At 50.0% G+C, this 24,275-nt stretch overlaps 4 protein-coding genes across 18 annotated transcripts in view; 3 read left to right on the forward strand and 1 right to left on the reverse strand.

Moving 5' to 3' along the window:
- OTUD5 (OTU deubiquitinase 5) overlaps nucleotides 1–2,450 on the forward strand; it is a 29,290-nt gene extending 26,840 nt beyond the window's left edge. For 4 of the 6 annotated variants that reach the window (XM_027963349.2, XM_027963351.2, XM_027963352.2 and 1 more), the window contains one exon: nucleotides 104–2,450. In XM_027963349.2, coding sequence (XP_027819150.1) covers nucleotides 104–228 — 125 coding nt within the window. In that variant the 3' untranslated portion in view covers nucleotides 229–2,450. The remainder of the gene's footprint in view (nucleotides 1–103) is intronic. The other 2 variants (XM_027963350.2, XM_060408019.1) reach the window with 1 other exon arrangement.
- A 1,634-nt stretch (nucleotides 2,451–4,084) lies between these two features.
- PIM2 (Pim-2 proto-oncogene, serine/threonine kinase) lies at nucleotides 4,085–9,389 on the forward strand. Its single transcript, XM_004022098.5, has 6 exons — nucleotides 4,085–4,326; nucleotides 4,469–4,578; nucleotides 5,277–5,327; nucleotides 7,220–7,592; nucleotides 8,027–8,203; nucleotides 8,301–9,389. The coding sequence occupies exons 1-6, from the start codon at nucleotides 4,266–4,268 to the stop codon at nucleotides 8,462–8,464; spliced, it is 936 nt and encodes a 311-aa protein (XP_004022147.1). The 5' UTR covers nucleotides 4,085–4,265; the 3' UTR covers nucleotides 8,465–9,389.
- A 1,924-nt stretch (nucleotides 9,390–11,313) lies between these two features.
- Nucleotides 11,314–22,191, forward strand: SLC35A2 (solute carrier family 35 member A2). Of its 5 annotated transcripts, XM_027963642.3 has the most exons (6): nucleotides 11,314–11,419; nucleotides 11,944–12,025; nucleotides 12,810–12,992; nucleotides 15,240–15,391; nucleotides 16,411–17,147; nucleotides 18,411–22,191. In XM_027963642.3, the coding sequence occupies exons 2-6, from the start codon at nucleotides 11,965–11,967 to the stop codon at nucleotides 18,436–18,438; spliced, it is 1,161 nt and encodes a 386-aa protein (XP_027819443.1). In that variant the 5' UTR covers nucleotides 11,314–11,419; nucleotides 11,944–11,964; the 3' UTR covers nucleotides 18,439–22,191. The 5 variants fall into 5 exon arrangements, with proteins under 5 accessions (XP_027819443.1, XP_004022148.2, XP_027819446.1 ...); XM_004022099.5 differs by lacking the exon at nucleotides 11,944–12,025; XM_027963645.3 differs by lacking the exon at nucleotides 11,944–12,025 and having other exon boundaries at nucleotides 17,001–17,147.
- On the reverse strand, nucleotides 18,765–24,197 carry PQBP1 (polyglutamine binding protein 1). Of its 6 annotated transcripts, none has more exons than XM_027963650.2 (7): nucleotides 24,058–24,197; nucleotides 23,569–23,653; nucleotides 21,718–21,829; nucleotides 19,846–19,958; nucleotides 19,408–19,686; nucleotides 19,151–19,211; nucleotides 18,765–18,981 (listed from the first exon to the last, which is right to left on the reverse strand). In XM_027963650.2, exons 2-7 carry the CDS (start codon nucleotides 23,633–23,635, stop codon nucleotides 18,825–18,827), a joined length of 789 nt encoding a protein of 262 aa, XP_027819451.1. In that variant the 5' UTR covers nucleotides 23,636–23,653; nucleotides 24,058–24,197; the 3' UTR covers nucleotides 18,765–18,824. The 6 variants fall into 6 exon arrangements, with proteins under 6 accessions (XP_027819451.1, XP_027819447.1, XP_027819449.1 ...); XM_027963646.2 differs by having other exon boundaries at nucleotides 19,151–19,214; XM_027963648.2 differs by having other exon boundaries at nucleotides 19,151–19,214; nucleotides 24,048–24,197.
- Nucleotides 24,198–24,275: the final 78 nt, after the last annotated feature.

The following is a 24,275-nucleotide window of genomic DNA, read 5'->3' on the forward strand; positions in this document are numbered from 1 at the left end:
TAGGGGCCTGAACGGGATCGCTCCAGAGCCAAGAATCAGCAAAGGGCAAGGAGAAAGCAGGCTTAAAGTGCTGTGTCATTCTTTTCCCCTTCCTCTTGCCCAGCAGGTCTGAATGACTGGGATGATGATGAGATCCTAGCCTCGGTGCTGGCAGTGTCCCAACAGGAATACCTAGACAGTATGAAGAAAAACAAAGTGCACAGAGACCCACCCCCAGACAAGAGTTGATGGAGACCCAGAGACTGGAGACCATTTCCCAATCCCCACCACTCCTGCCCTCCGGTGCCACCCCACCTTCTTTGGCTTTCTTCCCTCTTGCCTTCTTCCTTCTTTCCGCTTCTTTTGCTCCTCCCCACTTCCCTCTGGCTGGCCCACCCCTGCACACCCTCTCATCGCTGCCACCATCACCACCATCTGTCTCTTCGCCAGCTGATGTGCCCTGTTTCCCCCTGCACAGCACCATCCCTGCATTCCACAGGGGACTTGGGCAAGGGTGCTGAAGGTAGGCGAGGGGCACACAGAGACAAACCAACTGGCAGCCAGGCAGCCCCGGAGGAGAGACATTCAGACAGCAGAGTCTCCCTTCCCCCTATTCCTTCCAAGATCAGAAACTTGTCACCCTACCTTCACAAATGATACCAGGGAGGTGGGAGGAAGAAGTGGGAAAAAAATCCCCTTCCCAGTACCCTTAAAATGTCTGAGCCTTCAATATTGAGGTTTTTCTTTATTAAAATATACTTTTATCTTATAAAATCAAATCAGTGATGTAGACAACAGCATTGGCTCTATGAAGGTGACATCTCTCTGGTTTGGAGGCAGGTAGGCCACGGGGCACAAAGATGTGGTTGATGTACCTGGCCTCCAGCTCTGTGGAGATGGGCAGGGTCTAGAGTATAAGCCAGGGTGGGGTGGGAGGGCAGGAGGGGGCAGGTGTCAAGTGGGCTTTGGACAATGAGACTCTGACCTCGCTGCATTCCTTATGCTTCCACCACCACCACCAGTCTTTGGAATCTCAGGGTGGGGGGGTACTTTTGAGAATCATGGCCGCCGCCCAGGATTTGAGTGTGGGGGGTGGGAGCAGCCTCGGCAGATGGGGCACCCATGCCTTGCAGGTGTCAACAAGATCCACCATCTGTAATGTCCTTGGCACAATAAAACCAAATGTCAGTTTCCCCTGAGCGCCTCTGTTCTGTGTGGGGCAGGGGGTGGGTGAGCCTTTGGTCAGAGGTGGTGATGGCACAGACCTGGGCTTGACTTCTGAGGGCTATATGCTCTCCATTGGGGTCTCTCTGGAGGCCCAGAGTTTGTTCATACTTGATTCACTGCTTATTGAATCAGCCTTTGGACCTGTTACCACCAAGAAAGCTCTGTCTTTGCCCACTGCCCCTGCCTCAGTATTGGCACAGGATATAGCCTGCCCACCCTATTTCCTGGGGTGTGATGGGAACAGAGAATTGAACTTGATGGCAGGGACTGAATGTCCAACTTCTTTGCCTGCCTCTAGCCCCAATATGTTTGCTCTTTCATTGTGAGTATTTGATGAGGAAATGCTTTGGACAGGCACAACAGTCGCTTCATAGCAACCCGAGTTTAGTGGAAGTGACCAGAGGGTGGACCCCCCACACAAGCACGCTGAGTTTTATAAATTGAGGAATAGCTAAACCTTTTTATTCATGTTCCCAGTTCTCTTGACACTTTTGTCCCTGCCCTTCCTAGAGGTAAAGCCAAGGCAAAGAAGGATGGCTGGCCCCAGGTTTTTCAGTTGTTTTTTCAGTGTCCCTAATAATGGGGTCCCTGTGGAAGGATGTATGTCTAGCTCTGCAGATGAGGGTGTGGCTATCTGCAGATGTCTCTGTGGAATCCACTGGTTAAGCACTGTGTTGGAGAGTTGGTTTAAAACCGGCTTTTTCTAACTATGTGGCTTTGGTCAAGTCGCAGGCTCTCTGAGTTTCAAGTGTCCCATGTATAGGACAGGAGTGATAAATATCTACTACCTCACGCTCTCTCTGTTGTGAGCATTGAGAGAGAGTGTATATGGTCAACATAATGTATGATGGCACGGTGCCTGGCACATTCTGAGAGCTCTATGTTAGCAGGTATTATTTATTATCTTGAAGTTTCTGCACTATTTGGCCCCTGACTACTTCATCTTGCCTCTCTGTCCAGTTTTCCTTGGCCTCTGCCTGGAATTTGCCCTTCCTCTGTCCCAAGCCTCCAACTTTGTCTTTCAAGATGGGTAGAGGGTCTCCTTCTGAGAAGCCCTGTGTGACCCCGTTTACATTCTCACCTTTATCTACAGATATGTCGTCTTCTCCAGTACTGTACTATCAAATTCCTGGGCAGGGCTATGATGCCTGACTTAACCTGTGTATCTCTTAGTATCTGCACCCCTTCTAGGGCCTTGTAGGCTTACAGTAGACCCCTAATAAATGTTGGATGAATAAGGGAGAGTACCTGTGTATATTTGCTTTTTGAGTGTTTGTGTGTGAGAGAGACTGGTGAGTCCACGCCTTTGTGCATCTCAGAGTGTCTCTAGTTGTGTGTGAGATGAGGGCTTGTTTCCAGGTGTGTCAGATGGGGACTGCGTGTGGGACTCAATCTCTGACAGTTTGTGTCTGTTTCTGAGACAAGTGCATGTCTGCGTGGGTCTGTCTGTGACAGTGCATCTGTGGTTTCTTTCCGATAGGGTGGATGAATGTCCGTTTGTATTCCTGTGACAGATTCTGGGTAGCTATTTCTGGATAGTTTCAGTGACAATGCTGCATGTCTGCTGGTGTGTGTGTGTGAGAGAGAGCGAGCGACTGACTGGGTGGATCCATGTCTGTTTTTGTGATACTGCCTATCTGTGGCTCTATCACATAAATATATGTATGTCTTTGGAGCAGTGCATGTGTGTCTTCAGCATCTGTGTGTCTTCCTGTGACAGACTCTGGGTCTCATTTCTGGAATAGTACTAGTCTTTCTGTGACACTGCATGTCTGACAGTACAAGTATCTTTGTGACAAGTTTTGGTGGTGTGTCTGATGGGACATTTTTGTGTCCTTGTCACATGGCAGTGTAGGTGTATGTGAATCTGGAGTGCCTTTCTGTAACTGCATCTCTGGTGTCATACTGGGACATAATTCTGGCAGCATGCCTGCTTGACAGTGGATTTCAGTCTCTGTGACAATACATATCTGTATGTGTTTAGGACAAGCTCATGGGAATGTGTCTGGCAATGTGTTTGTGTATTTCTCACATGGTACTTTCCTGTGTGTGTGTCTTTGGAGTGCATGTCTGTCTGCCTGCAGCATGAGGCCTGTTGTTTCCAAATTTGTGGCTAAGGGTATTTTATCACCCCTCTGAGCTCCTGCCATCCCTGTGTGTGTCTCGTCCAGAAACACATCCCAAGCCACCACCACCCTGGCTTGCTCCCACCTGCAAGAAGCACCCCTCCTCACTACTCCAGAATCTGTACTTGCTGACTGGCTCATGGCCAGGTCTAGTCAGGTCTGTCTACGTTAAGGGCTCCACGGCAGTGGTGGTCAGGTTAGTCCTTCCTAACGGCTGTACAGGTTCTTCAAGGATCCCTGGCTTTACTTCCCGGGCGAAGGCCACCTGTCGCCTAGAGGGCTCTGGACCTGGTTTGAAGAGTACTCTTTGGAAAAAGGGTCATGGATAACCACAGGCAGATTCTTAGAAGCCTTAGAAGGCCTGGCATTATCTCTGCGCTAGTCTCGAGGCAGTGGCGGCCAACCAACTTCCTAGGAAAGGGGGCGGTGTATTTTTTCAAGTTTATATCTGCAGATACAGACATATAAAAACAATGCCGCGCAACCAAAACAAACCCGGTTGCTGCGAAAGGGATTCCTAAAACCAGTTTCCTCTCCACACGCGTCCCCTCGTGTGCATGCAGACCCCGCCCCGCGGAGGATACGGGCATGTATTTGCATAAGGGGGTACTTGAAACGTTGAGGGTGGTATGCAAATAAGAGCTGGTTCCGATTGGCTGGGGTACAGCAGGTGCTGAGTCCGGATTGATCAAAGACAAGTGGGAGGGGCCGTCGCCCCGGGCGACTCTCTCGGGAGGCGCGTGCCCTGTCTCAGTAGCGTCAGGGCTGGCGCGCGCGGCGAATCTTAACATTGCGCTCTTTGCTGGCCCTTCTGGGCCACCAGTCTCCTTACCTTCCATCCTGGCGCCCCCTAGTCCAGGTTCCCCGGACTCACTGCCCCGGGCGTCCACACCCTGCGGGCTCAGCGGGCTCAATCTGCGCAGCTCCTCCTCCATGTTGACTAAGCCTCTGCAGGGGCTCCCGGTGGCCCCCATGACTCCTACGCCGCTGCCAGGTGAGAGAGGCTCCCCCTAGTGCAACCAGGCCAGGCGGGCTGCAGTGGTTGAGGGCGGCGCGAGGGGGAGGGGGAAAGGGTCGCGGGTCGCGGCCAGCCTTAGCACGCCGCCACCCTGACTTCCTCGCCTCCGCCTGCGTAGGAGGCAAGGATCGGGAAGCGTTCGAGGCCGAGTACCAACTTGGCCCCCTCCTCGGTAAGGGGGGCTTTGGCACCGTCTTCGCAGGACATCGCGTCACAGACCGACTCCAGGTATCCACCACGAGGGTCTTGGGAGGGCCAGGTGTGTGTGTGGTGGCGGCGGGAGCCCCGGGGCCGGGATGCTAATTGACCACGGAATGAGCTTACACTATGTGAGTGGTAGGGTCATGAGGGCCGGGATCCGGTCGTTGAGGGTGTCCGAGTGCACGCGCGCGCGGGTGCGCGCACGCATGTGTGTGTGTGTAAGTCCTGGTGGGTATATGGGGGAAGGGAGAATTTTCAGGGCAAGATTTCTGGAGGTCCAGGGGAGTGAGACTGGGGAGTGGGGGGTCATGAGGACCCTAGACCTTGGGATCTGGGAGAGGTGAATATATGTGGGAAGGTGGGGACCTAGAGCTGAGATTTTGGGGGATTTTGGAGGCAGGTGTCCAGGGAGGAGTCGTGAGATCCAGGACCCCGCTACAGGGTTGTGGTATCCTGGGGCCAGATAGGAAGATCAAGGGTTTAGGGTTTTAGGAAGTTCAGAACTCAGTGCCTGGTATGAGGGGAGGAGAGAAGCCTGAGAAGGGAGAGCCCGGGGCCAAAGATGGTGGGAGAGGTGTACTTGGTTTTGGGGACTTGGGAGAAGCTTCAGCTCATTTAGGATTGTGGTGTGGGGGAGTGGGACCAGAAAGACTAGGGTGAGGGTCCAGATTAGGAGATGTCTGGGGGTCATCTGCTGGCCCCCTCACCTCAGCCTGCTTCTTCAGGTGGCCATCAAAGTGATCCCCCGGAATCGCGTGCTGGGCTGGTCCCCCTTGGTGAGTATCTTTTGAGTCCTTATTGACCTGGCGACGCCATCTCTGACGATGGATTTCACCTTGCTATGGTTTGTATGACTCTTTGGGCCGTGTAACGGTGAGAAGAACACTCCTACCAGTCCATGTTTACTCCCCTATGGTGACATCCACACCTCCATGCAGTTCTGACTCACCCCTGTTCCCCTAGAGCCCTGGATTCTCCCCTCCCACCCTCCTTTTTCATCCTCCTCCAAACATTGCCTCGGGGGCTGCCCGCAGGGCATGCTGGTGAGAAAAGAGGGGCAGAGGTCATTGGTTGCCATGGTGATGGTGGCTGCTTCTTTTCCACAGCTAGAGCTCTAACGGACAACTGGGCGGGTCTGGGCAAGTTGTAGGAGCGGGAGTGCCCCCTGGTGGGCTGTGGGGGAACTGCGCCTGTGCAGGCTGTGGGACTTAGAGGGAGAAGGTGCGCCTGCGCAGTAGCGGCATTTTTTTTCAGCCCCGTGAGAAAACCTGTCTGCGACTGTGCGTGTCAGTAGATTGGCCGGGAGAGGGCCCCACCTCGGGCAGGAAGACTGCTTCTGGTAGTCCGTGTGTCCCCGCAAAGCTTCTAGCGTGGGGTGGGTTTTGTGGCCAGTAACATGTATGCCTTTTATTGAGCACTGACGGTATGCCTCAGATTTTGTTTCATCATAAAAGCTTACTGTGTTCCAAGCTCCACTAAGTACTTGTATTCAACACGGTTCTAAGTGCTTAGTGATAGTGACAAAATATCATATGATGACACTATTGAGATCTTGTTTATGCCAGTTCCCTTGCAATTAATTACTTTTAGCTATTTAGCAAATGTATTTTAGCACCTAGAATGTGCCAGGCACAGTTCTAGATACTTAGCAATATGTTACATTTATTGAGCATTCTTTTTGCGCTAATCCTTTTCTACGAATTGATTTCACCTGTTTAACAACTATACTAGGCACTGTTTTAGTGTTTGAGCTGTGTCAGTGAACAAAGCAGACAAACCATTACACAATAATAGTATTTATTGAGTGCTGTGTCAGATCCTTTGCTATAAAGTGCTTTTTATCTATTTAACAAACATTTATCAAGCACCTACTGTGTGTAAGGTGCTATTCTAGTTTCTTTGGCTATGTCAGTAGACAAAACAGATAAATTACTACAAAGTAGTGTTCATCAGTTGCTTCTGCTGGAGGCTTTTGTTAAGAATCACTTTCATTTATTCTTCAAACATTTACTGAGGAAATTCCCTGGTGGTCCAGTGATTGACAGTCAGCACTTTCACTGCTACGTCTCAGATTCAGTCCCTGTTTGGGGAACTAGAATCCCAAAAGCCACAGGGTGTGACCAAAATTTAAAAAAAAAAATTTACTGAGCTCCTGTTACATGCCAGATGTACATAGACTTTGGCTTTTTAAAATTTTTTGGCTTATTTTTAAATTAATTTTTATTGAAGTTAGTTGATTCACAGCATGTTAGTTTCTGGTATACAGCAAAGTGAATCAGTTATACATATATCCACTTTTTAAAGATTCTTTTCCCATATAGGTCATTAAAGAGTATTGAGTAGAGTTCCCTGTGCTATACAATAGATCCTTATTAGTTATCTACTTTATTTATAGTAGTGTGTATGTGTCTATCCCAATCTTCCAATTTGTCTCTCCCCCACCCCTACCATAGGCTTTGGCTTGAATCAACTTCCCAATGGCTATATGAGTTTAAGCCCTTAAGATGAGAGAACTGTGGGCCCAGGAGGGAAGGGGGTTGCTTAAGGCCACATAGTCAGGAGGCTGAGGACCTATGATTTAAGTTCAGATCATAGATCTGAGAAGTCAGCCTCAAAGCTGCTAGCCTGACATCTGTGCTCTCTTTTCTCTCCCTGCTTCCCTCCACAGTCAGACTCAGTCGCATGCCCACTGGAAGTGGCACTGCTATGGAAGGTGGGTGCAGGCGGTGGGCACCCTGGTGTGATCCGCCTGCTTGACTGGTTTGAGACACCAGAGGGCTTCATGCTGGTCCTTGAGCGGCCTCTGCCTGCCCAGGATCTCTTTGACTACATCACAGAGCAAGGCCCATTGGGTGAAGGCCGAAGCCGCTGTCTCTTTGCCCAGGTAGTGGCAGCTGTTCGGCACTGCCACGCCCGTGGAGTTGTCCATCGTGACATCAAGGATGAGAACATCCTGATGGACCTCCGCCGGGGCTGTACCAAACTCATTGATTTTGGTTCTGGTGCCCTGCTTCATGATGAACCCTATACTGACTTTGATGGTAAGTAAGGCTTCCCTAAATCTCTGTGGAGGGAGTTTTCACCTTTTATCTTTTTGGCTTCTTGACCTCCAGTGCTGGGGTGTTCTGTAACCCTTGTTCTATAGTGCACCTTTATAATGTTCTTGGTTTTTAATATTAGGTACTTTCAAGCCTTGCCCTCTAATAAAGTCCATCCTCTGACAATGACCTGGTCTTGCTCTGGGCTCTTATTCTGATGAGGGGATCCTATTATTACCCTGCGTAGTCTTTTTCTGGTAAGGAGGTCCAGCTGTACCTCTTAAGTGCTTTTATTCCAATGAGCTTCTATTCTGGTGAGGGGACCCTGCTCATATAGTGAGTTCTCTTAATTCTAGTCAAGGGACCATATTTCTGGAGAGGGTGGGGTGGGAGAAGGGCATTATCAGAAAATGGTCTAACTTGTGGTTTGTGTGCAGGGACAAGGGTGTACAGTCCCCCAGAGTGGATCTCTCGTCACCAGTACCACGCCCTGCCAGCCACTGTCTGGTCACTGGGTATCCTCCTCTATGACATGGTATGTGGGGACATTCCCTTTGAGAGAGACCAGGAGATTCTGGAGGCTGAACTCCACTTCCCTGCCCATGTCTCCCCAGGTGAGACTCAACCCCCTCTAGCCCACCAGCCTTCATCCCTCCAAGGAACTGGTGCCCCCAACTCACTGCTAATCTCTTGTGTTCTTCTGATCTGCAGATTGTTGTGCCCTAATCCGCCGGTGCCTGGCCCCCAAACCCTCTGCCCGACCCTCACTGGAGGAGATCCTGCTGGACCCCTGGATGCAGACACCAGCTGAGGATGCATCCCTCAACACTCCCAAAGGGGGTTCCACCCCTTTGGACTGGTCCCTACTGCCCTAGTGCTGGCTGGGGCTCCCATTAGTTGAAATAGTCATCCCGTGGCCATGCCACAGGGATAGATGGTTATCTGTTGATCTGGTTTTACAGGTCTCTAAAAATCCAGTGTTAACTAGGGTCAGAGATTGGGGATCAGGGGTAAGAAGACATAACCCAAGTTTGCCCAGTTCCCATTCCCGTCCTTCTAAGGAGCCGTCTTTGTAGAACATATGCTCTCTTATTCTGGAGGGGCTCCTTCTTTGCTTCTCGTTTTGCTAAGGATGTTTATTTGGTTGAGGTTACTTACATTCTGAACCCCCCCGGGACTCTTATTCTGATGAGTAGTAACCCCTACACTGGCACCTCCTGCTACTACCACACAAACTTAGTTTAAATGCTCTGATTTGGGCAAGGGTGCTTTCCTTCCAATACCCCAGTGGCTCTTATTTTAGCAAAGGGACCCTTTCCCCTAGCCTCGGGTCCCATATTCAGTCAAGCTGCTTGCCTGCCTCAGCCCAGGGTTGTTTATTCTGGGGGAGGTAAGCCCTATTGTTGTCCCAGGGCTTTTTTTTTTTTGGTGAGGGGACCCTACTCTGTTATCCCAAGTGCCCTTATTCTGGTGAGGAGAAACCCCACTTTCATGATGTGGGAGGGAATGGGAGATGGACACTACTAGAGTCCACTAGGTTGGGGTGGATGGTTTTTTTGGGGAATGGGGTGGGGGAAATAAGTCTTGTTGTTTGTTCTCCTGGGGCCCTGCCCTCCATCTTTTTCAGATTCTTGCTGCCTCCTTCTGAGCCAGGGTTGTCCAGTTGCTGAAATGTAAATACTTATGTATTGGGGAAGGGGAGCTCCAACTGTTATCTTCCTCTTCCTTCTCCCCCTGCCTGGATTATTTAAAAAGCCATGCGTGGAAACCCACTATTTAATAAACGTAATAGAATCAGAAGTGACTGGCCATTTGTAGATGCAGTGAGGCATTTGTGGAGCATCTGCTGCTGCTGCTGCTGCTAAGTCGCTTCAGTTGTGTCCGACTCTGTGCGACCCCAGGGACAGCAACCCACCAGGCTGCCCCGTCCCTGGGATTCTCCAGGCAAGAACACTGGAGTGGGTTGCCATTTCCTGCTCATGGAGCATCTACTGAATGCTGAACCAAGAGGGAGATGGATTGGATCTCTCCTTTGTCTGCAGGAAGCCTCAGTCTTGTGGTACCATCCTGAAGATCTTTTATGGGTTCATTTAAGGAGGACCACTTTCCAGGTGGCACTAGGGGTAAAGAACCCGCCTGCCAATGCAGGAGATATAAGAGATGTGGGTTTGATCCCTGGGTTGGGAAGACCACCTGGAGGAGGGCAGGGAGGATCCCATGGATAGAGGAGCCTGGTGGGCTACAGTTCATAGGGTCACAAAGAGTTGGATGCGACTGAAGTGACCTAGGATGCAAGGAGGACCACAAAGAAAAACTTGATTTTCCCCTCAGCTCATATGTAGCACCCAATATGTGCCGAAGGGCTCCTCTGGAGATATTGTAGACATTGAAGACATCTGGAACACACTCCCAGATCAATGATGGCCAGTTCAGAGGCAGAAAAAAACTCCTTTCCCCCAACCCCAGGGGAGGAAATCCTTCCCCATGGGAGAAGAAAAGCCCTTTTTGGGCACTGGTGGGGGTGTGGTGGAGGTTGAGTGCTGATAGGAATCCTCCTAGTCCTTGTTTTCTAATAACATCCAAGGTGTAGTCACCTGTTTTGCCCCAACCTTTTCACCTCTCCCTGTCTTCTTACCTGCTCATCCCTCTAATCCTTAACTCTTGACTTACTTGCCCTACCCTAATCTTGTCCTGACCTCAGCTGTACCCTCTTGCCATGCTTTCAAAAGATGCGTGCTGCATGCTAAGTCGCTTCAGTCGCTTCTGACTCTGCGACCCTATGGACTGTCGTCTGCAAGGCTCCTCTGTCCATGACATTCTCCAGGCAAGAATACTGCAATGGGTTGCCATGCTCTCCTCCAGAGGATCTTCCCGACCCAGGGACTGAACCCAAGTCTCTTATGCTTCTTGCATTGGCAGGCAGATTGTTGACCACGTGCCACCTGGGAAGCCCCTAGGGAATTCCCTGGCGTCCAGTGGTTAGGGCTTGGTGCTTTGACTGCCTTGGCCAAGGTTCAGCCTTTGGTAGGGGAGCTAAGATCCCGGAAAAGCGAGGCCAAAAATAAAGCTAACCTGTAAGCTCCTCACCTCCTGGCTTACCTATCCCCTTCTCACTTTTCCATTCTAAATGGTGACTCAATTGTCTTCCCTTCTCAGTCTCAACTCTCCTGTGCTTTTTCACTGGTATATCCTCAACTGCCCTGCTCGCTTATCTGCCAGACCCTCACCTGCCCCTGACCCCTCACTTCCCTTCCAGAGGCCTGTGATCTCTCCAGAGGGCGCGGGGTGCGGTGGGGGGTGGGGAGCTCGCCAGAAGAAGGGACAAGAGCTTCGGGCCAACCGGGAAAGACCCAGGAGTTTTGATGCAGAAAGGGCGGTGCCATCAGAAGGTGGCAATAAAGAGCCGAGATAGGAGACGGATAGCGGAATCAATGAGACGAGGAGACAGAATGAGCTGGTGATATGGGAAGACGAGGGCGGGTTTAGTAACGGGAATGAGCCAAAGGTTCTGTAAAGACGGCGGGAAACTGAGCCGGCTACGTGCCCAGTCTCCGGATCCGGGTGGAATTTGGAAATTCTGAGGCCGCTCTTAAAACTAGCGGTCAGGACGGACGAGGAGAGCCCGCGACGCGGTCAGCCCCTCGCTCGCCCCACCCCAACTTAGGAGGCCCGGAAGCGGAAATGACGAATGCGGAAGTGACCGGCTGTTGCCGAGGGGACGGGCCAGGCAGATGCCAACATGGCAGCTGTTGGGTCTGGTGGTTCCACCGCGACGGCCGGGCCAGGGGCTGTCTCCGCAGGGGCGTTGGAGCCTGGGACCTCGAGTGCGGGTGAGACAGGTTATGGCTGAGCGGTCAGCGGCGCGCCGGAGGTCGGGATCTCTTGGGGATTAGGAAGATCCTTCACTAAGGCGAGAGGGAGCATCCCGTATGGACCGACCTATGTGTGTTGGGGGTAGAGGGGAGGAAGTGGGTTTTGGGGGCGGGCCAGAGACCATTCCGGGCAAGGTATGGAGGTCTTTTCTGCAAATGGAGTGTAGAGACCATTCTGAGTTGGAGAGGGGTATTTCACTTTAAAGAGGCTAAGACCGCTGAGACCATTCTCAGGGTGTGTTTGTGGGGGTTCCGTCCTTATACACGGGAGACAGTATTCTGAGAGCGGGACAGTTTTTCCTTACAGAAAAGAGGGTAGTGGTTTCTTCCTTGTAAAGGGACAGGGGCTATTGTGAGTTAGGGTGGGGCGGCTTCTCCCTTATAGGACTTAGTACATTTTGAAGATAGGGATGTCTATTATATGGGGAGAGGAACGTTCTGGGGGTCCCTTCCTAATGGAGGTAGTTCATTGTATATTGCAGTGAACATACAGTTTTCCTTCTATGGTGGAGAAAGGACATTCCGAGGGTGTCGGGCCCGTCCTTATAGCGAGGAGAATTGATTGTGAGTAGGACAAGCGATAATTCCTTGGCTGGAGGTAGGGGTATGCGGTGGTGGAAGGATGATTGGTGTATGGGGAAATATTTCCTTATATTGTTAAAGGACCCAGACCATTGTTAGTGGAGGAACCATTTATTCTATGGTGTTCAATCCTTTGGACAGTGGAAGAATAATTTCTTTGTTAGACCATTCTGGGTCAGGGAGGAATCAGTCATCATAGGAGGGAGGGGTTGGAGAGACCATTCTGAATGTGAGAGAATAGAATAGATAAAAGAAAGACAGTTCCTAAATCTTTGGCTTGTTCATCCATAAAATGAGAATACTGATAGTTCCTTTAGAGATCAGAGCTGTGTAGGGGTCTGTTGAGGCGATCCATATAAATCCCTTATCCCAGTGATAGGCACTCAGTAAGCACTCAATAAATGTCGAGGAAGCAGTTGGTATTCTGCCCAGGGCAGGGTTGCTTCTCACCCAGGAGAGGAAGAGAGAGGGCTGAGGCGGAAATAGGCTGCCCCACCTATTTCCCGACACCTCAGCAAGGATTCCAGGTATAGGCTGAATAGGGTGAGGCCTACTTCTCCCATTTTGGCTCTTCCTGCCTGTGGCTGAAGCAGTGGAAGCTGGCGTAGGGATCGGACCCACATGGGTTAGGATAGGCAGGCAGAAGGAGGAAGTACTGGTGGCTAGGAGGATCCTGGTTGATAAAGGAGAGGGGAGAGTGATGGTGTGGTTATGCCACAACAGCTTCTGACCCCTTCTTCCCCCTTGCTCCTTCCATTCCCCACAGCTCACCGGCGCCTCAAATACATATCCCTAGCCGTGCTGGTGGTCCAGAATGCTTCCCTCATCCTCAGCATCCGCTACGCCCGCACATTGCCTGGGGACCGCTTCTTTGCCACCACTGCTGTGGTCATGGCTGAAGTGCTCAAAGGTCTCACCTGCCTGCTGCTGCTCTTCGCACAGAAGAGGGGTATGAGCCAGGGAGAGGGGCTGCATTGGAGTCTGTGGAGGGTACTCTGTGTGTTTGTGTGTGTGCCTGAACCCACATGGAGGGTTTGTTGGGGGAGTATTTCTGTGTCTATGAAAATTCCTGGCAACTGTGGAAGTGCAGCTTGGCTGCCTTGTACCTCCAGCTCTGAGTAGCTGCATCTACATTTTTATACCCCTAACTCCCCAGGAACTGGCCCATAAACACTGAAGGAGGGAGATGGTCTGTTCCTATAAGGTAGCAGGTGACCCTTACATAAAGGTTTATTGATTTCTCTCTTTCTTTATGGAGAATTTCAAATACAAAATCAGAGAAAATAATAACTATGTCCTATCACACAGATTCAACAATTATCATCTCATGGCCACTCTGCAATTAAATAGATAATCATCAGTGATTATCCACTCACTACCAATCTATGTGTCTGTTTACCTAACCCGCACCATGTTATATTGAAATATGTTCTACATGAAGAATTATTTTAATTCCCTCTTACTATCTTCAGTAAATATTTTGTTATATTTAGAAAAATAACTGCAATATCTAGAAGTCATACATCAAAAAATTAATACTTTTTAAAGTTAACAATCATATACCCAGTCAGCGTTCAAATTTGTAATGATTTCTCAAATATCATAAAAGTTTTAAAAACTTTGTTTGAGTCAGGTTTATATAAAGTCAGTGCTTTGTAACTGGTTGGTGTCTTCTGGGTCTGCTATTTCTAGATTCCCTCTCAACTCTTTTTTTTTTTTCTCTCTCTGCAGTTAATTTGTTGAAGAAACTGGATCATTTGTCTTATAGACTTTGGGTAGCTTGAATTTTGCTGAGTGCCTCCCAGTGGTCTCATTTCACATGTTCTTCTGTCCTGTGTATTTCCTATAAGTTGTTGGATTTATTTACTAATTTAAACACCTCCCTAAAGGCCTTCTTCTTTAAAATGTTGCCCAGTCATTTCTCTATAAAGGCCTCGCATGTGGCTCTGCCTTAGGTATTTACACTGAAGAAAACATTCTCACCCATTTGTTAGCTCCAGGACACTGGGAGGCAACAGTTTAGGTACTAACCTCCTGTGTTCTTGATTGATTCTGAGAAGGTTCGAGTGAACACTGTGTGGCAGGCTCTCTTCTGGCTTGTGGAGGTGAACATTTTAGTGATGGAGACATACATCTTGCCCTCAGGGGGCTCATATTTTAGACAGGGAGAAACAGCTACAGGTTAATCACAGGCTTTCATCTCTTACCTATGATTTCAGCCTGTCCCCCACCCAATTTTTTTTTCCAGTTTTCTCATCTGGCATGAATTTGTCCACGAGTCACTGCAGAAATATGAATGAGCTTGATTATGGTGTGTAACCCCACATGTGTGGTGTGTGTTGTGTGAAATATATAGCATGTATACCATGTTACCTTCCTAATACTTGGACATTTTTGAACACCCAAACCCCTGGGCGCAGGGGATATGTGTAAGGGGTTAGAGATCAATAATTACTCCTGGGACTTAATGCCATGAAGGGCAAGGACAGGGTTTTGTGAATGAACATCAGGAGTTCGTGCAATAACCATGTACAGTAGTTGTGGGGTTTTCCCTGAGGAAGGATACTTAGCTGAGCCTTAAAAGTTGACCTGCGAAAAAGTGGGGTGAGATTTGTAAAGGTCTTATTATATAGAAAAGTATTCTCATGAATTGACTGGAGCAGATCCCAGCCAGACTTTCTGCTTCATAGTTAAGCCTGCATTCTTCCATTTGACAGGGGCAAATGCTTGGTGTGTGGGAGGCTGACGGAAAGAAGTGGCCAAGTGGAAGATTGCCCCTGCTCTCAGGTGGCTCTCAGGCTAGGAAGGATCTAGGAAAAGTCTAAAAGCTCAGTCTGAAACAATCCCTCTTGGTAAACAGCCTTCTACCCACCATCCGAGAGCATCTACTTCACAAGCTCCTAGTTAGTGCTGATAGTTTCATTGCACACACTGCACTGAGGGCTTGCCCTGGGGCTTTGTGCCAGGGAGGTGGGCTCTAAGATGAGTGATGAAATATGGACTGTGGTTCCCAGACTGAGTATCCAAAAGGCTTGCTGGAGACATTGTGCTGTAGAGAAACTGAGCACAGACCTCATTCTAGCCCTCAGGAAGTCAGTGTAGTGGGGAGACACAGGACCAGGCCCACTCCTGTCCTTTAGAGGATCCCCATCTGTTGGTAGTCAGTGCTAAAAAGGGCTCTCTTCCCTCCACCTAGGTAACGTGAAGCACCTGGTTCTTTTCCTCCATGAGGCTGTCCTGGTGCAGTACATGGACACACTCAAGCTTGCAGTGCCCTCTCTCATCTATACCTTGCAGAATAACCTCCAGTATGTTGCCATCTCCAACCTGCCAGCTGCCACTTTCCAGGTGAGCCCAAAGCCCAGCATGGCCCTAGAGGAACTGGCTCGGGTGGGGGATATAGGATGTTTGGGGAGGAAGTACTGCAAAGTGCAGGGGCTGTGTCTCCTGTGGAATGGAATGTCCTTGGCTCTTCCTCAACCTCAGTTTCCTCATCTGTGAGAACTGGGAAGGGAAATGGTAATAGTAGCTACTCACTGGGATGCTGGAATGATTAAAAGAAATGATATCTGTGAAGAGCCCTTGGTTGGTGATGGATAAGCTTTAGGCTATTTACGGGTGGCCTCTTTAATTGGTTAAAGACCCTGGATTCTGGCGCCAGGCTGCCTGGGTTCAAATCCCAGCTCTGCTGCTTTCCAGCTGTGTGATATTGGGCAAGTCACTTAACCTCTCTGTCTCATCTTTAAATTGGACATTGCAATAGTACACTTCTTATATGAGGATTAAATGAATTCATGTGAAGTGCTTAGACCCGCACCTGGCACACACAGTAGCCTCTATGTAAATGTTTACTGATGTTATTTCATAATGGATTCATTTGTATCAATATGTATGGATTCCTTTGTATGGATATGCATGGATTCATTTGTATCAATATGTACGGGTTCCTTTTTATCAATATGTATTTATCAAGACCTCCCTCATCAGGATGTTTACAATTCATTGGTTACCTGCTGTGTGAGGTACTTCAAATATATCAGTCGTATTTACAGATGATTATGTCAGGACTCAGGGCAAGTGCTTCCTCCCATTTCACACAGCTGGGACACGGGGTTGGAATGTGGACTTGGCTGTGGTCTGGGCATCCTTGCACAGCCATCCTCCTGGGTACTTTCTGGGAGGCACCTCAGAGCTATGTAGTCGCATCCCAGTCAGTGGCCAGCGGCTGGGTATCTTTGCTGTTTCTACGGTCATCTACTCTGCCCTGTGCCTCCACTGTGCCTGGGGGCCCACAGTCGGCGCCATCCCCCATGTGCACATGTTGGGGTTGGGATCAGCCCTCAGTGCCTTCTGCATGCCGCTCACAGGTGACGTACCAGCTGAAGATCCTGACCACAGCACTGTTCTCCGTGCTCATGCTGAACCGCAGCCTCTCTCGGCTGCAATGGGCTTCCCTGCTGCTCCTCTTCACTGGCGTCGCCATTGTCCAGGCACAGCAAGCTGGCGGCGGGGGTCCACGGCCACTGGATCAGAACCCTGGGGTGGGCCTAGCGGCTGTGGTGGCTTCCTGTCTCTCCTCAGGCTTTGCCGGTGTCTACTTTGAGAAGATCCTCAAAGGCAGCTCAGGCTCCGTGTGGCTGCGCAACCTGCAGCTGGGCCTCTTTGGCACAGCCCTGGGCCTGGTGGGGCTCTGGTGGGCTGAGGGCACAGCCGTAGCCCACCGCGGATTCTTTTTTGGGTATACACCTGCTGTCTGGGGTGTGGTGCTCAACCAGGCCTTTGGTGGGCTCCTGGTGGCTGTTGTCGTCAAGTATGCTGACAATATCCTCAAGGGCTTCGCCACCTCCTTGTCCATTGTGCTGTCCACTGTTGCCTCCATCCGCCTCTTTGGCTTCCATGTGGACCCGTTGTTTGCCCTGGGCGCGGGGCTGGTCATCGGTGCCGTCTACCTCTACAGCCTGCCCCGAGGTGCAGCCAAAGCCATAGCTTCTGCCTCTGCCCCCACCTCCGGGCCCTGCACTCACCAGCAGCCTCCCGGGCAGCCACCGCCACCACAGCTGTCTTCCCACCATGGAGACCTCAGCACGGAGCCCTTTCTGCCAAAGTCAGTGCTGGTGAAGTGAGGGCTGGTGGCAGCGAGGGGGGGAGACAGGGAGGGACTCTGGGTGGAGGGTGTTGGGCATCTGCAGGATTCAAGTTGCCACTGGGGCCTGGCTCCTCTGGGGTTGGAAGGGTTTTTTCTTCCAGGTCACTGAAATTTCCAGAAGGGTGTGGGATTAGGGCAGGGCATCACATGAACCCTTCCTTGTAGCCAGGGGTTTTTAGAGCTGCCTCCTCTGCCCCAGTCTAACCCCTTAGCCAGAGGTGTCCTGTCTCTCAAGCCTGGGAGAGTCCCAGCAATCCCTCCACCTTTGTAGGGACAAACTGGACAAAAATTCTTCAGCTCTTTAGTAGTGACTGATGCCTACCTGTGGGGTTCCGATTCCCATAGCTCGAGGCCTTCTCTCCTCCCTGGTAACTACACTGGATCATGTTAGCAGCTCAGTCTTTTTGTGGCCTTGGGGCAGCTTCCCTGACACAGGGACTTGAAAAAGGGCCTCTTATGAGCACCTAGAGAGAGAGGAAGGGGGATGAGAGCTGAGATTTTTGCATCAGCCCACTCAGGGGGAGGGTGCAGTAGGAGCCATTGGTTTGTAAGTGGTTTGGGGGTTTGTGGTGTAATCAGATGAATGATCCAGGGTGTGGGAAAAAAGAAGGGAGGTCCTTGAAGTGGCCTAGTCTCATGGAAAAGACACTGTAAGTTGCTGGATGCAGGGTTATTTTCTGAGACATCCGGAGAGGAAAATAAAGCTGCGAACCACACTTGTGATACCCCACTGGCTGTATGAGGCACCCTTACTTCATGTGGAAGGGTGTCTTTAAATTGCTGACATGTGGAACCTGCCCCCCTGCACTCCCCAAAGCTTATTAACCCCTTAACTGTCTCCCAGGGTGTGTGGGGAGTATGTGTGTGCATCTGTTTGTGCGTGTGTGCGTGTGCTTGCACATGAGAGATGCCTGGGCTGTCTTTGCTATATGTACATAGGGCCATTGGATCTTTATTTTTGATTAATTTGTTCTGATTTTTTGGTTTGTTTTTTAAGGGACTGTAATGAACAAATGTCAGGATACCCAATGCCAAATAAAGATATTGTATTTATTTAGTCCACGTGTAGCTTTCTGACCCAGGGGACCTGCTCTCTCCGCGTGGGCTGTTACTAACCTCGGACTACCAGCCTCACTAGTCACCCTCGCTTGCTCAGGATGCCCACTTGCCAGCCCACCCCAGCTCTCTTGTGTTTTTCTTTCCTTCCCGTTTCCACCACAGGTTGCTCACCAAGGTGAAGGGCTCCTAGCCGCTGGGACTGAAGACGCTGGCCTGGCCTCGCTCTCCCTTGTTGCCCTGGCCCAGCCAGGACCAAACTTTCTGATCAGTATTAGTGGTGGGGAGAGGTAGACACTGAATCCCCTGTCCCCACCACCCCCTCCCATGCAGGGCTGACATGACTAAATGAGAGCCCAGACAGGACCCAACCACCTCAGCCTCCAGCCCCTACTATCCCTACAGTATTTCTTAGGTGAGTTTTTGTAAATAAAACATGCTTTGCATCTTGCTGGTTTGGGTTGGGAAGTCTCAAAAGTGTGAGAGAGAGAAGGAAGCACTCAGGTCTCATCGGCAAGATCCACTGAAAAGCTTTTATTAAAAACCCCGGTGGGGGTGGGGGTGGGGGTGGGGGGAGGTTCAGTCCTGCTGCTTGGTTCGGGAGGCCTCGGCATTGGCCCGGAGAACAGCCCCTGGGGAGGGGTAAGGGCGCTGCTGGAAGAGGGGCCCAGCTGCTGTCGTGTCTGCACCTGTCTTGGCCTCATTCCGCTTGGGGAGTCCCGTTGACCACGTGCCCCTGGGGAGTGATAAGAGGGTCAGGGGTGGAAATGTCTAATATGTGTAATGTGTCAGGCACCCTCGCCCCCAACAAATGATGAAGGAGGAAAGGAGATAATGAGGAAGAAAGGAATGATCAGTGGTGGAGTGAGTCAAGGAAAAAGGGATCTTGAGGGGTGGTCACTTACCGGGGTGCATCTGAGTATGAGCTGGGGTCCATGGGGTCTAATTCTTCATCCTTTCGGCTTGCTGCTGTGGAAGTACATAGCAGAGTGGGGTCTTCCACAGGGGCACAAGGAGTCTCATGTCACCGAGCTCTTCCATCCCCAGAAGTGGAGCATGTGTTTGCCAGGCCCCAGGTCCTGGCACTCACGAGAAGCCAAGCGAGGGTTTCTTTACACTGTGGGCCCCTGGTGCCTCCCCGCCCCGCCTCACCCCAGCTTACCCTTCTTGCTCTTGGGGTAGGGAGCCAGCTCCTCCCGGCGATGGTGGCGCCGTTCTTTGCTCTCTTCTCGGTCAGCCTTGTCATACCCACGGTCCCGGTCCCGGTCTCGCTCTCTCTCTCTATCTACCTTGTCATAACCACGCTCCCGGTCCCTGTCAGACTTCTCATGATTCCGCTCTGACTTCTCATGGCTGCGGTCTGACTTCTCATGACCTCGGTCCGATTTCTCGTGGCCACGGTCTGATTTCTCATGGCTCCGATCCAGCTTCTCCTCAGCGTCTGGGAACATGAAAGCCTTGTGATCCTCCTCCCACCTCGGAACCCAGCAGCCTTGGCCTCCAGCAACCTTGGCCTCCAACAGCCTCCCCTGCCTGGGCTGGGCCTTCTGACCTTACCCGCCCCTCCTTGATCCACTAGAAGGCCCTGAGGCCAACTCACCTGCATTACTGCTCCTGAGCTTCTTGGCGGATTTGGTAACAACAGAGTTGGGGTCGTGTGGGGAAAGCCAGGACACAAGGTCTGTGTCCACATTCCAGTAGTAAGGAAGTCCGCTGTGAGGCAGTCGGGGGGAGGGGGAAGAGAGGGAAGGAATGTCATCACAGATCTGCTCTCCTTGTAGCCTCAACCCGTCTCCCTAATCTCTGCCTATACCTGCCCCATTCCAGGACCCCACAGGGAAGACCCCCCCACCAGATCTCTTCCCCACTGGCCCCCATTTACCTCTTCCCAGGACCAGACATCCTGGAATGTAAAGTCAAATTAGAAAGCATTACTACGAACAAAGCTAGTGGAGGTGATGGAATTCCAGTTGAGCTATTTCAAATCCTGAAAGATGATGCTGTGAAAGTGCTGCACTCAATATGCCAGCAAATTTGCAAAACTCAGCAGTGGCCACAGGACTGGAAAAGGTCAGTTTCATTGCAATACCAAAGAAAGGCAATGCCAAAGAATGCTCAAACTACCGCACAATTGCACTCATCTCACACACTAGTAAAGTAATGCTCAAAATTCTCCAAGCCAGGCTTCAGCAATACATGAACTGTGAACTTCCAGATGTTTAAGCTGGTTTTAGAAAAGGCAGAGGAACCAGAGATCAAATTGCCAGCATCCAACCGATCATCGCAAAAGCAAGAGAGTTCCAGAAAAACATCTATTTCTGCTTTAATGACTATGCCAAAGCCTTTGACTGTGTGGACCACAATAAACTGTGGAACATTCTGAAAGAGATGGGAATACAGACCACCTGACCTGCCTCTTGAGAAACCTATATGCAGATCAGGAAGCAACAGTTAGAACTGGACATGAAACAACAGACTGGTTCCAAATAGGAAAAGGAGTACGTCAAGGCTGTATATCGTCAACCTGCTTATTTAACTAATATGCAGAGTACATCATGAGAAACGCTGGGTTGGAAGAAGCACAAGCTGGAATCAAGATTGCTGGGAGAAATATCAATAACCTCAGATATGCAGATGACACCACCCTTATGGCAGAAAGTGAAGAGGAACTAAAAAGCCTCTTGATGAAAGTGAAAGAGGAGAGTGAAAAAGTTGGCCTAAAGCTCAACATTCAGAAAACGAAGATCATGGCATCCGGTCCCATCACTTCATGGGAAATAGATGAGGAAACTGGAAACAGTGGCTGACTTTAATTTTGGGGGCTCCAAAATCACTACAGATGGTGTCTGCAGCCATGAAATTAAAAGATGCTGACTCCTTGGAAGGAAAGTTATGACCAACCTAGACAGCATATTAAAAAGCAGAGACATTACTTTGCCGACTAAGGTCCATCTAGTCAAGGCTATGGTTTTCCAGTAGTCATGTATGGATGTGAGAGCTGGACTGTGAAGAAAGCTGAGCACCAAAGAATTGATGCTTTTGAACTGTGGTGCTGGAAAAGACTCTTAAGAGTCCCTTGGACTGCAAGGAGATCCTACCAGTTCATTCTAAAGGAGATCAGTCCTGGGTGTTCACTGGAAGGACTGATGCTAAAGCTGAAACCCTAATACTTTGGCCATCTCATGCAAAGTGTTGACTCATTGAAAAGGACTCTGATGCTGGGAGGGATTGGGGGCAGGAGGAGAAGGGGACGACAGAGGATGAGATGGCTGGATGGCATCACTGACTCGATGGACATCAGTTTGAGTGAACTCTGGGAGTTGGTGATGGACAGGGAGGCCTGGTGTGCTGTGATTCATGGGGTCACAAAGAGTCGGACATGACTGAGTGACTGAACTGAACTGAACCCTTCACAGGAAGGGTGAAGTCAGAAGTTAGCTCTCCCTCCCCACCCGCATGTCGTCAGGCTCACCAGGAAGGGTCAAACACCTTGTACCAGCTTGGTGGCAGGCCCTCCAACCGGGTAGCCTCATAGTCCACAGGATCGTCATCATAGTCCTCAGCAATGATCTCTTCCTCTGGTTCTGGCAGGACAAGGAAGGGAAGAGGACAGCAGTAAGAACCAGGGAGATTCCCATCCTGCAATCAGGGCCTGGAGAGACACACTCACATTCACGTGGACTGTGTGTGTGTGTGTGCATGCCAGGTCTCACATGCCAGAGCAAATACTGCTCATGTTCCAAATCCAAGTATCTGAATATCAGGATTTACCAAAAAAATTTACTCAAATCTGTTTACGGGTACTACTACCCAAACTTATCTGGTTTCATACTTTAGACAGGGATACATTTTTTTTAAAAAGTATCCATATTTATTCAGCTTCTGAGTTCAAATAGTATGTGACACTGTATTATGCAAATTTGAATAAAATGAGTTTCAACAGCAAGGGGTTTACCTAAAAATATGTCCAAATCTATTCAGCTTCCACGGCTGGCAAATATGGGGTTTCTGACTCCTATATATTGACTAGCAAGTTTGGACAGCAAGGGATTTATCCAAACACTTCTCTGAATCTGTTCAGTTCCTGATGCCTGCAATAGTTGTCAGTTACTATCAACAGAATAAAGAAAGGTGTATGAGTACTTGGACCTCAGTAGTCCTATCACAGATTTCACCCATGGATATAGTTAACAATTAAATGTATATGTCAGCAACAGCATAGTGCCTGTCACACAATAGGCCCCAAATAGATGTCAGCTACAATCATTAATATTGTTAGTAAGATACATACAGTTAGTACAGGGCCTGGTAGCAAACAGCCTTAAAATAAATACCATATCAGTATCATTATCAATATTATTAATAACCAAAGATCTTTGGCATACAACAGGCTTGTAATAGGTGTCACTTATCAATAAAGTGAAAATAAGATGAGTTTTCTAGTACCTGGCACACCTTAGCCCAAAATAGATGCCAGCTTTTACTATTATTGATAAATAAGGTATAAATACTAGCAACAGCAGCACAGTAGGCCTAAATGATAGATCCTATCATTACTTTATATACTGTTAACCACAGTGTATGATAAGCACTTAAGAAGACTCAAAATACATGTCAGCTATTGACATGGTGAACAATAAGGTATGGACAACTCACACAGTGCCTAGTTCCACAGCAGGTCTGAAATAATGTTATCTACTAGTATGTTACAGAACAAAGTATCAGCACCCTGCGACTATACTTGGCCGACAGGAGGCTGCCATAGGTGTCAGCTTACTATTACTATCCTTATTATACTTCCAGGAATTAACTGATGGGTTAAACTTTGGCTACAGAAGACCCCAAAATACACATCAACTGTCAGTGTTAAGGACGAAATGTCTATTCCATACCCCACCTCCCCTCCTCCTCATAGGACAGGAATAGGGGTCAGTAACACGTATTGTTGGGAATCCCTGGTAGCTCAGAGGTTAAAGCATCTGCCCGCAATGCGGGAGACCCGGGTTCGATCCCTGGGTAGGGAAGATTCCCCTGGAGAAGGAAATGGCAACCCACTCCCGTCCAAGTATTCTTGCCTGGAGAATTCCATGGACGGAGGAGCCTCGTAGGCTACAGTCCACGGGGTCGCAAAGAGTCGGACACGACCGAGCGACTTCACTTTCACTTTCTTTCACTTTCAACACGTATTGTTAACAAGGAAATGCCTGCCACCCCACTGCTTGGTGCACAATAGGCCCATGCTAGATATCAAGCGGCAGTATCCGCAACAAAGTGCCTGTCAAGTCGGGCACATGGTAGGCCTCTCTTCTCTTAGTTCTCTCACCAGGCTCCAAATGTTTGAGGATGCCTCTCTTGGCCAAGCGGGTCTGCAACGCAACAGGCAGCGGCATAGCGGATGGCAGACAGGCCTACGGAAGGACAGACAGCCTGAAAAACAGCTCAGATGAGGACTGAATCTGGTTACAAGAGTAACCAAGGGCCTCCCCGCAGCATGTACTCAATCTGGACCCCCATCTACACTAGGAGGGAAATAGACCCTACCCGCTGAAAGGTGGAAGGGGTTGTAAACAGCAATATCACCAACACTCTCACCAACTCCGCTCTCCCAGGCCAGTGGCTGCAGCACCGGGTTCCCGTCCTAGGCCCAGGCTCCGCCCAGCCCAAGGGGCCATGCGCGGCTCCCCCACTACCCAAAATGGTTTCACCCAACGTCCCCCAAAGACTGCTGGGTGGGAGGAACCAAAGCGTTGGGATGGGGGAGCACAGTGTAACACCTCCTCCAGCTCCAAAAAATGCACCCACCCCAAATTACCAATACAGTCACGCAAGTAGTGGACGACTTTCCAACTGGCCACCTCTCTCTCGTCGTCTCTATGAGCGCCAGGACCACACGACTCTCTTCTCCCAAAGCACAGAATGAGTTTCTCTCTCCCCGAGCTTAGACGTAACTGCACGACGCTCACGCAGTGAAAAGATGACGCAAACCTACCTAGCCAATGAGAATGCGCTTTGATCTGAAGTCTGGCGAAA

The sequence above is a fragment of the Ovis aries genome, chromosome X (assembly GCF_016772045.2).
Source record: "Ovis aries strain OAR_USU_Benz2616 breed Rambouillet chromosome X, ARS-UI_Ramb_v3.0, whole genome shotgun sequence".
NCBI classification, from domain to species: Eukaryota; Metazoa; Chordata; class Mammalia; order Artiodactyla; family Bovidae; genus Ovis; species Ovis aries.